This window comes from Saccostrea echinata, unplaced genomic scaffold (assembly GCF_033153115.1).
Source record: "Saccostrea echinata isolate AGI-Se365-2 ecotype Australia unplaced genomic scaffold, CSIRO_AGI_Sech_v1 ptg000086l, whole genome shotgun sequence".
In the NCBI taxonomy this organism is placed as follows: Eukaryota; Metazoa; Mollusca; class Bivalvia; order Ostreida; family Ostreidae; genus Saccostrea; species Saccostrea echinata.
Genome location: NW_026889835.1, coordinates 3,024,955 through 3,036,852, shown reverse-complemented (window position 1 = coordinate 3,036,852; position 11,898 = coordinate 3,024,955). Strand labels below are relative to the sequence as shown.

At 34.8% G+C, this 11,898-nt stretch overlaps 1 protein-coding gene across 1 annotated transcript in view; it reads left to right on the top strand.

The window, feature by feature from the left end:
- LOC133177099 (ciliogenesis and planar polarity effector 1-like) overlaps positions 1 to 3,605 on the top strand; it is an 83,676-nt gene extending 80,071 nt beyond the window's left edge. Inside the window, exons 37-41 of the mRNA XM_061312192.1 lie at positions 64 to 183; positions 346 to 444; positions 1,498 to 1,617; positions 1,914 to 2,077; positions 2,676 to 3,605. Coding sequence (XP_061168176.1) covers positions 64 to 183; positions 346 to 444; positions 1,498 to 1,617; positions 1,914 to 2,077; positions 2,676 to 2,894 — 722 coding nt within the window. The 3' untranslated portion in view covers positions 2,895 to 3,605. The remainder of the gene's footprint in view (positions 1 to 63; positions 184 to 345; positions 445 to 1,497; positions 1,618 to 1,913; positions 2,078 to 2,675) is intronic.
- The last annotated feature ends 8,293 nt before the right edge of the window (positions 3,606 to 11,898 follow it).

Here is an 11,898-nt window from a genome sequence, read left to right as displayed (position 1 = left end):
TTAATGTGATACAATGTATTTGACTTCATTTAATTGATGCTGAATTTGAATGGTATTTTGCAGAGCCCAAGAAAATGGTAACTCCAAGGAGGGTAAAAACATATGCTGAGAGGCTAAAAGACATGAGAGAAAACCAGCCTAAATTTAGCACACCAATTGTTCCTCGAGTGCATGCCCCTCCAGGTAAACTCTGGTACCTTGATGAAACAAAAATTGATGGAAAGGGACCAATTAATTTAAATTTAGTACCCCTTGAAGCTTGTTTTTTTCCAAATACATGTACTTAATCCTACAAGCAAATGAATGAATGGTCATTGACATTAACCAAGAAAATGTTTATTGCAGCAAAGACAACAGCTGTACAGAGGAAGCCTATAGGACCCTCCCACAGACCAAAGACCTATGTGGAACAATTACAGCAGCTAAATCCAGGAAGCAAAACACGTAAGAGTTCTTTATGTTACTGTCTTGTAATGCATTGTTTGTGTGATAAATACTGAGTATCCACTATTAGAGGACCCAGGAATAAATAGGCTATAGCGAATTACAAATTTTGACAATCTGAATGATAACTTTGAAGAACCTTCAGCATGTTCAATATCTCAGCATGCAATTTTGTGCATCTTTAATGAAAAGTTTCATGACTTAGGTAGGAGAGGGTGGCAAAGTTATGTTGCTCCCCCCCCCCCCCCCCCCCAATCTAAAAAAAACATTACGAAACCAAAAAAATATGGTTATCCTTTTTGATACTTTGTTGTAAAACACAAGTTTAAATTGTAATAGCTTATTTGTGTGCCTCAGTCACTCAGTTATTGTTATCTGACAGTGTGTTTTTGTTTTGTGCAAACATTTGTTTGCAGACTTCTTCAGAGACACAATGTAATCTCAGCCACATGGCTCTTATCATTCGTGACTGCTGCAGTTTCAAGTGTGTTCAACTTTAAACAAAGGAATATTAAAAGGAGTTTTAAATCCTTGATGAACTTAACAGTCATAGATGATAAAATTTCCTAATATTAGTGAAGATTCAGATTTATGAAGCCTGGTACCCCTTAGGCCAGGATGTGGTTACTAAAGGAGTCCAAAGTTTTACATAGAAGTATCTGAAAAATCTTCAAACACCTCTAGAAGTACAATACAAAATTTTTAATTTATATGCAAGCATCAAAATATAAATTTAGATTGATGCAAGCTATTGTCTCTTGGGTAGGGAAGGGGCCTCAAAAGTGATACTGTGTCTCTCAAAGAAGTTTAATCTACAAGGCCAAAAATTGTCAAATCTACATGCAACCAACCAGTGTAAATGAAGTTTTGGTCATTTCATGGTCCATGGGGCAAGAATTGGATCATGAAAAAGAGTCTTCAGAATTTATAAAATAATTCATGAATTTCAAGAAATAATCCAAATTTTCTAGAACGAAATTACACATGTTTAATTAAGCATCCACTTATTGTTTCACTTTTGTTCTAAAATGATTTATACCTTTTATTGATCAGGTATAAGAACACCTGGACCAAGAATGGTTCAAGGTCACACATTCCTAAAGTCCCATAAACCTCTACACAAACCAAAGACTTATGTACAGCAGCTAAAGAACATACAGGCTCCTTTTAAAGGTAAACACAGAGTAACTAAAGTAGCATTATTTTATTTTTAAAGGAAGATACTGTATCTTAGGATTGAAAAAAAAATTCATTTGTAGAGAAATGTTAGTCTTTCAGGAACAGGAAGTAAGAAAGAGGAATCATTTTTCTTAAAAAGTATCAATCATACAAAAAATATATTACACTGAAACTTGCTTGTGAAAAAGAAAAAAATCAAGTCCAGTCTGCCCACACAATGCATTAATTTTGTATGAAACTTAAATATCTACATCCCCTTAAATCACCTATATATGCTTTCTGCTGCGTAGAACATCCCAAACCAAAGAGGATGGTGCCAGCCAGAGGTCAGGTGCGTTCACGACCTTATGCTGACCCCTACAAGGACCAGTGGGATAGAGACTCGGTGCTAAGTGATTGGTCAGTGGATGATGATGTCAAACGTCTGCTCTATGATGAGGATGAACATTCAACAGTAAGTGTTAATCAGTGTTAAGTGTCAGGTCTTGATGTTGTTTATTTAGGTCACTAGAGATCACAGATCTTTAATTGTCTTGTTTGTTTCCTTCTCTCACACACCTTAACCTAGTTTTTAAAGTTCCCTTTATTCTAGACATAAAGTGCAAAAGTAAGATAAAAAAAATAAATTTAAATTACGAATTCAAGTCCCTAAAGTAGGGGAATGCATAATTCTAGATAGGGATATGGTGGTTTTATACTGAAAATGTATATACTAAACAAACTTTGTGCATGGGTAGAGTTAGACCTCTGCTATATTTTGTGTTGCATTAGTAAGTTGGGGATAAGATAATGCTCAGCATGAGTTAAAACTAGACCATTTAATGAACATAAAACTATCATTTGTCTCCTCCTTCACTTTATCAATATGCTAGTAATTTTAGTTTTTAAAATAATTAAAAAGCTGCTTTTAGGCTATCAAAGTAAGCATTACTCGTGCCTTGTTTTGTAAGTTTGTTACATTTGATTTTTTTTTTTCAAAAAGTATAAAGCTGTGGTGCAGAAATTTTTATGTTTTTAGGAAAAAAGAATTATATGTCCTTTTTTATTGTTAGATGTATGGCAGAACATCCAATACTGGAATCTCAATGGAATACACAATATCGGAAGGTGTCTCTGATTATTACGATGTTGTGATGGATGATGAGTATTTAGGATCTGTGGACATTGATGAGATCGCACAAATAGCAGATGCAGCATCTGTCAGAAGTGGTAGTGTAATGAGTGTCATTGATTGGGACGCAGTGGATGATCTTATAGCAGATGTCAAATAGTACTGGGGTCAAGGCTAATTTCTAGATAGAATGCTGTTTTTTGTGGGTTTTTTTTGGTCATTTATGAAACATACAAATAAATTTATTAGAATTATGTAAAATGAGAGATGAATTTATTTCTGCTAGGTCAAGTCAGTACATTATCTTATTTTCACTCAGATTGACACCTAGAATAGAGGCCAAAAAAAAAATGCTATATGCATTTGAAATACCATAAGATTAAAATAGGACAAGGAGTGGATTTACATGATTTTTTTTATATTGTAAGTGGTATCTAGATATGTAAATTCAATCCAGATTAATAGAGCTAATAGGGTTTAGTATAATTGCTGGAATTTTATTCAGTTCTAGTTTACATGTAATAAAATATATTTAGAAAATAGAAAACATAATGAAATTCATAAATATTACTATGATATTGAAGTACATGTATTTGTATTAGAATTTGATTTGGTAACATAATGTGGTTGTAAAGTGGAGTCAGAATACCAGAAACTTTGTGTCAGTTTGTGATAATTATTCAAAGAAACAGATCAGCATTTTTTATTCTTTTACTGGTAAAACGTGTACCAAATTGTAGAAATGAATTCTTTAAGTATGACAAAAGTTACTAAGTAATGAAAAAAGTGAGCAAGACCTGTAAATCTTATTTTATTTTTATTAACATTTTGAAGCTTCCTTCCATTTTTCCACTGTATAACAATTGAAATATCTGTGATATTGATGAATACAATTATTTATTTATTTATTTCAATTTCATGTTGAAAATAGTAAAAATATTAACTATTTTGATTTCTTATTTACCAACTCGAGTCATACATGTACTTACTATTATGAGTGGTGGTATAAAATATTAGTAAAACTACAAGACATCCTCACAATGTCAGGGTTGTGTGATTTTGGAACTCCACACTGCGTGGAAGTTCGGAAATCACAAAACCTTGACATTGTGAGGATGACTACATGACAGCATTCAGTATTTCTATGAACAGCTTTTTATACGCCCGTCTTTAGACGGGACGTATTATGTTATGGCGTTCATATCCGTCCGTCTGTCTGTCTGTTAGCTTTTCTCGTGTCCGGCTCATAACTTTAATACTATTAGGCCTAGGATTATCAAACTTTGTCAGCTGATACTTCTTGGGTAAAAGGTGTGTCGCGCACAAAAAGTAGGTCGCTCTGACCTTTAATGAAGATGCTATGGCCAAATATGGAAAAATCCTGTCCGGCTCATAACTAGAAAACTATTGGACTTAGAATCATCAAACTTGGTCAATTTATGCATCTTAGGTAGAAGGTGTGTCGCGATCTATTTCAAGGTCACTGTGACCTTTAATTTAAGTGAAATTTAAAAAAAAAACTGTCTTCTTACTATTAGATTACACAATCCCAAAAAATGCAAGAGTGTTGCAGTATCCTTATTAAAAAAATGTTAAATCAAGAAAATACTTATTTTTTTCAGTATATACTTTACAGCAATCTACTATAACAAATGTAATGTTACAAGAGAAATTCCACCTCTCCCATGGGTGTAATTATCAAGCACTGGTCAAGAAGAATTTGATAACAGAAAATTGCACGTCAATTTAGAGAGAAATTAATGAGTTTAGTGTGAGGAGCTAACTGGTAGAGCATCTCTGATCAAGCAGGTGTTATCTATATCTCTTGGGAACTGGGCAAAAAGAATCAGCCGTGTTGGATTAAATACATGTAGTTGGCTAGCCTAACTTTTAAAATGAATTTGGTGAAAAGTAATTAAAACTTATTTGATATTGTATAATAAATTAATTTATATTGTATAATAAACTAATTTGATATTGTTTAATATAATTAAAACTAATTATACTCTGGGGGGTTGGGGGGTTGGAATCAGCATGCCCGTTGTCCATATGGATTGCAGCTTAAAACTAGTCTGACATTAAATCTAAAAAAAAAATCAAGTATTAATTAAAAAAAAAATGTTTTAATTATGGTAGATAGTCCCTACAAATCTAAGAGTAATGCAGGGACCTTATTAAAAATGTTGCATCAAGATTACACAATTTTTTTTTTCTTTTTATAAATTTTTGTTTTCAAATATAATTTTCAGAATGACTTAAATATGCATTTTTATTGCACTACAAAGCAGATAGTATGTATAGATCCATTCATCCTTTGGGAGTAATGAGTGGACATGCATCCAGTTAAAGATTAATTAATGAGTTCAGTGTAGGAAGGCTAGCTGTCTCAATCATTTCTGTTAGAGGATCTCTGATCAAGCAGCTCTTATCTGTGTCCTTTGGGAATTAGACAAAAGAACTGCTTGTCTGTTTATAGCATGTCATTTGATGGCCAGCCTTTTTTTAAATATTAATTTGATATAGATTAAGTTGTTAAGACTAAATTGATATTGTTTAATATGATAATTCTATTTAATCTTTTGAAAATATCAACTAATTCAGAGCATAATGTCTCACAAATCTGAAAGCTGGGGGGGGGGGGGGGGCTGCAGATGGGCATTTGTCAAGCTCTAACACAACCAGTTGAGGATCTATAATATAACATTTGTTATAATTAATGCCTACACCACAGGAGATGTATAAACAAATATTATAAGGAATGGAAAAATCACTGAAATCCTTGTATCAAGTTGACATGATTTTGTTGCACTCTAAACTGTTTATGACAATTGAACAATATTTGACGGGCGTATCATGCTGTGGCGGGGCACTTTATTACTGAACAAAATATGTCAAAATTCATAATGGAATTAATATAAAGGGCCTATATTTTAATTAAATTTTCGTCTGGGATACATGAATGGATTAAGTTTTTTTGCTTCTCTGTGCCAGAGGCTCAAGTGACTGGTGTTCCAAGCACGTAGCAGCTTTTTCAAATTTAAAGTGGGATGGGAAAAGGGTGACAGCCAGAAAATCATTGACGAGCAAAACAAAAAAAAATCCAAAAAAAACTCACCGAGTCTTAAAAAGTACGTCATACAATTAAAAAAAACGGGGGGGGGGGGGGTTGTTATCGACCATATTTCAAAAAAGTTTGGGAGAGACAAACGAATGAAAATTCTAAGACTAGAAAGTTTGTGGAGGGGGAGAAAACCCCCGTGCCATGTGCGTGTGTTGATCGATACATAATATTGCCAAATTTGTCCCAAAAATGACCGAATACCAATTTTAGAATAATCATGTTGTTTACACCATGTACCATACCGTAAACAACATGATATTAAAATTAATTGCTGCCTTTATTTATTTGCGGTGTGAGTAAAACAAATTGTATTTTGTGGTAATGCATGAAAGTAAAGTAAAGCTATCAAAAAAAAAAAAAAAAAAAAAGAAAAAAAACCCACAACAAGAAAAACTTACGAGTTGGTAGCTGTCTATGATAATCTAAAAAAAAAACTGGGTTAACAGTTTTTTCATTTATTTTTCTGTATGACATGACAGTTACATTTCATACAGAGACAGAAGAACTAGTAGTTACAGGACCTGGATAGAAGCAGGAAAGACAGCCCTCCACCAAATCAGACAATGGCTATGCTGAGGGGGGGGGGGGGGGGGTGTTACATTAGAACTTAACTTAAAAATATATCTTGGCGACATACAATTTTCCAGTTCAGACCTGTACAAAAAAAAAGTTTTGTTGTAGTGTCATCGCTAAAAATATAAAAGAATGAAAGAGGAAAATCAGTAAAAAGGTCAACATATTTTTTCAAAGATTGTTTTAGGAAAAGTGTATTTCACCTTATTATGACAGTATCAGAAACAGTTACAGGTATGTTTGTCTGAATGAAGAAAACGCAAGAACAGGAAAAGAGAAGAAGGAGACATGGTAGGGTAAATAGATATAAGAGGAAAAGTCTAGCAAGCTAATTCCAGGAATGAAGTTCACCGTTACCTGCAACTTAGCTAGCCAAGGGTCTCTGATCTGCCACTCTTCTCAAAAACCCTTGATCTATGTTACTATCAAAAGTCGGGGTTTTATTCTCGAGATGCGATTGGAGACATTTGGAGTAGCTGCAGATCTGTTGCTCGCTGGTCTGAAAAAGTTTGGATGGACGGCAAGAGACAGAGAGAGCTATAGTGCCACCCATTGAAAAAAAAAGTGAATTTATTGCACACAAAAAAGAGCGCTGCTTCTCGATTTATTTGGCAGTATACATGTATATAAAAATATTAACTAACCGTGTGTTCCTAACAAATTCGTTTACTACTTCCACAACAAAATTGTATGTACAAGTTATGTACGAAGCACGTTGGACCGAATTGTCTTGCCATCCAAATGGCAGTATAAATAGGCGAAATTTACCAGGCTCAGGAGGGCTGTTTACAACGGCTTTGGGAAATGTTCTATGGAAGTAGTGGAAAAATAACATTGGCGTCGGAAGCAAATTGAAAGGGGGGGGGGCTAATTGAATTCGAACCTGAAAAAAACTTGACAAGCAAAAAAAAAAGAAAGAAAGAAAAATAGTAATTGTCCAGATGCGAAAATCCTATGTCGTGGGGGAGAGGGGAAGGGGTCAAACTTCTTTCAGTACCATTTTTTTTTCCAAACTTACAAATACCTTTGGTATGGAGGGTAAAAGTTTTCAAAAAATTTGCAAGTTTGAAGATCCAAACTTGCAATCGTATCGGTTTCATAGTCAACATATGTAAGCTGGTAATTACTAGTAAGTAGTTCTAGAACTATTAGTTTACTTATTTAGTCCTCTTCGTGCTTTGAGCACACAAGGCCTCCACCGAGGACCACCATCTCTGTCTGTCCGCTGACATTTGCTGTACCATGTCTCCTTTAGTCGCCCTCGGTTTCGCTTTCCTGTTGGAGTTCATCTTAAAGCTACCTTCGGTATATCTGATGTTTCCATTCTCAGGACATGGCCAATTCATTTCCATTGTTTTTCTTGGATCTGATCGGATATGGCAGCTGTTTGTGTTCTTTCATACAACTCCTCATTACTGATCTTGTTCGGCCAGAATATCTTGAATATCTTACGGAGACATCTTGTTTGGAAGGTATTTAGTTTTTAAGTGATCTTATTTGTCACCTTCCAGGACTCAGTTAATTAGAGGAGGACTCCAATAACATTTGTTTTGAATATCCTTATTTTGCTTTTGGTTCTGATAATGTTGAAGACTTCAAATGTTGCGTAGGTTTGCAAAGGTGGCACGGGCTTTTGCTATAATTCAACATTCTTGATCGAATTTCTATTGGCTGTGATCTTCCTGTCAAGATATATAAAATTGTGTACTTTTATTAGTTTAATTTGAAATAATTCTTGGAATATCATGTTTTTGCCCCGCCCGCCTGTCTGTTTGTCCGTTAAAACTTTAACCTTGTCCATAACTTTTGAATTGTTGGAGCTATGGCTTTCATATTTCACATGTGTATTCCTTGTGACAAGACCTTTCTTTGGGTACCATCATATTTGACTTTGGAATTTGACCCAGTTTTGCAGAATTTTACTCAATTTTAACCTTGGCCATAATTTTCGAACAGTTTCTCGGGCTTTAATACTTCAAATGTGTAATCTTTGTGACAAGACCTTCCTATGAATACCAACAACCTTGATCCTTTGACCTTGATCTTAGAGTTTTATGTACTTTTCGAAAACTTTAACCTTGGCCATCTCAACAGTTGGTGCTAGGGCTTTCATACTTCATATTTGTATTCCTTGTGACAAGACCTTGCTTTTGATCGATACTCAATAATATAGATGCGATAAGGTACAGTAAGACTGCGCATGCCTTAGTATGCTAGATACATGTAGTTCGTCCATAGAACAACTTGCGCTTAGGACAGTTCGTCGTACTTTAATATATGTATGAATTCGCCCATCATTGAAACTCGATGAAATGCTGTACAATGTATTGATTTAATTTCAGCATATCCAAAATCAGAATCTAGTAGACTTTTATTCATACATGCACATTAATTTTGTAAATTACAAAAATATACTATTAATACTTACGTACACATGCACTGTATATAAAAAAAAATATTTATCAGTTAAGTGAGAGATTTCTATGGTGCAATCTTTTAAAAAGGAGTAAGATTTGAGATAGCTTTACAGCTTGAATTAAGAAAAAATTAAATTCGACGGTTAGGCTACAAAAGATAGGACATACATGTACTTCCGGCATTAATTTTGTACATCCATGCCCGTAGGGAGTATTTTCAGTTGGGGAGGGGGCAAAATACAATGAGTTGAAGTGGTAATTTTTTTCGTTTTAGTGGAAAGTTTGGATATATGTTATCGAACGTGAATTGCTACATAATGACACGCCCATTTCTTAGAAACGAGAAAGAAATATTCGTCACAATGCTTTAGGACACCCCCACTCTCTGCGACTAGCAACATGATTTACACTGAAATGGAGATTTTATAAAGTTAGAGGAGAGAGTTTAAGACTTCGCTTCTGTAAAACACGTATTGCAACGAATATGTGTACATAATTATGAATTTGTTTACTAATGCTACCACAGCAGATGTATCGGTCGAACACGCGTTTACTTGGTGTTATGTAGACTTTCAATTTGATTGGCTATTATATTTATTGAATACCTATTCCACAGGTATTCGAATGAACCATTTGACCGTTGTTTTTCCTTTCTAAAGAAATAGGCTTGTCATTATATGACAATCAACATTCTGATTTTACCACTTCAGTGCGCTTCATTGTAACAGATATTCTTGACAAGCAAAACAAGTCTTCTGACGATTCTTGATTGGGTACGAAAATAAATTAGTTCACATTTCAATTTTATAATATTTACTGGCAAAATTATTGAGAGGGACACAACTGTAAATTGCTTTCTTTTCAATAGTAAAGTATATACATATGTACATGCACTGGCAAAATTATCCCTCCCCTTTCCAGTTCCTATGGGCTTTGTGTCATATGCTGTCTTTAACAGATTTCTCCTCTCTTCAGCAGAAATGTCTTCCCTGTCAAGAACAACAACTGCTTAAAGCTGGAAATATTTTTAACACTGAGCCTGTGCAAAACATTTTACATGTAGTGATACATGGATGACCCCCATTTAATTCCAACATTTCATCCTTAAAGTTCAAGGCTATATAAGATGCCTTGATCAAGTATTTCTAACTGATATTAGAGTTTCAGTAATTAAAATATTAGTTGTAAAATAACATGTTTAAAGATAAAAGAAATATTTTTTACAACACATATTTTTGCTAGCGCTCTCGAGCGCTAGCAACTACGTTAGTCTTTATTTCTGAAATACGCATGCTCGACTTCACGGTCGGGGACTGTACATAGACTGTACGATAACAATTTCGTTTTGTCATACAAAAATAGAAATGATCCGAATTTACACTGGCCTTTCCTGTCTGATATGCGCGATATACATTTCGTAGGTTAGAAACAGACAAAACCAGTCTAGATCCGGATTCTGAATTTTTTTAAAATTTATTGTCTAACCTACACATAAAAAAGTACAAGAAAAAATTTGGCCATATAATGCCAAGATTCTAGACATCTAGCTTCCCTTACAGTTTTACCACCTTAATGGATAATTCCGACAAGCTCGGAAAAAACAGCAACAACAAAAATCTTTTTCAGAGTATGTCGGAAAGACATGTCAATTTAGTGTTTATCATCTGAAAATAATATGATCTGAAGTTTCGTGTTTTGTTGTCTAACCTGCACGTAAATGAACAAAAAGTAACAGTAACTCGGGTCTTATAAAACCAAGACTGTTATTTCTAAAGTTGTAATGAATACATAGCTTTTCTAATCTACTTTCATGGATCTTTTCGGCAAGCTCGGAAAACCGCGGCAACCTCGGATATGTTTTCCGAGCTTGCCGGAAAGGCCCGAAGGTGCTCATTGGTTCTACTGACCTTTTATTTTTCACCTCGAAATTGAAATTACAGTAAAATACAGAATGCTTAAATCACAGTTAGGAGTTATGCCATTGCCGACGTGAAGCACACTCTTAGATTCACCATCCTGAATTGTGACACCCCCACCCCCCACAAACTCAACCCCCAGTGCACCAATCTACCTTCCTGTTAATAATTAATCGATTCAGCAAATTTAACAAATGGTTCAGATATCTTCTGTATTTTATTATGCTACAGCGCTAGCTCACCAATCTTTTTAAAAGATAAGCTTGTCATTATAAACGTCGCCCGCGTGGCGCAGTAGTTAGTGCGTTCGCTCTAGAGTCGCGGAGTAGAGTTGATCCTTACGTCGCGGGTTCGAATCCAACTGTGGGACGTGGAGACCGGTCCTTCGGATGAGACGGTATAAACCGAGGTCCCGTGTCGCAGTATGTGCTGGCACGAAAAAGATCCCTCACTGCTCAATGGCCCAGAATGCCGAGTAAAGGTAAAAAAATTTGCAGCTCTCCACCGGCAAGTGGTGGCGTCTCCATATGAGTGGAAAATTCTCGAGAGGAACGTTAAACAAACAAACATTTGAAAGATTTTTTTTTAATATTTTTGTTGGAAACACATGCCTATGGTCCACATATTGAGGACAACAACTCCTTTTACTTTTTCATGATTCCTTCATATGTGAAGAAACGGTGGTATTTCAGCGAATTTTGGGGAGGGGATCAGTTTTACTTTTCATGATTCCTTCATATGTGAAGAAACGGTGGTATTTCAGCGAATTTTGGGGAGGGGACCAGTCTTTGTTACCGTATTCCTTGGAAGACAGTATACAGAGTTGAAGTATTTTACAGTCTTCGGACTATGCACTTCCTCTCTTTTGTGATTGGTAGAAATTGCATGATGAGAAAATTTTCAATTATTTCATTGGTTGCTGTTCAAGGCAAGGGTGATCTAATTGTACGACTTAACAATTTTTCAAGATTTTCAATCGTAAAAAAAAATGACAAAGCGAACAGTGGAAATTGGCAATAATTAATATATTCGATTTAATTAACATGCTAGTTTTTTTTTATGGCAATTTCCAAAAAACGTTTCTATATTTTCATTGTAACAGAATTTATCTTTATTGCATGCAAGCTTTACAGCTTG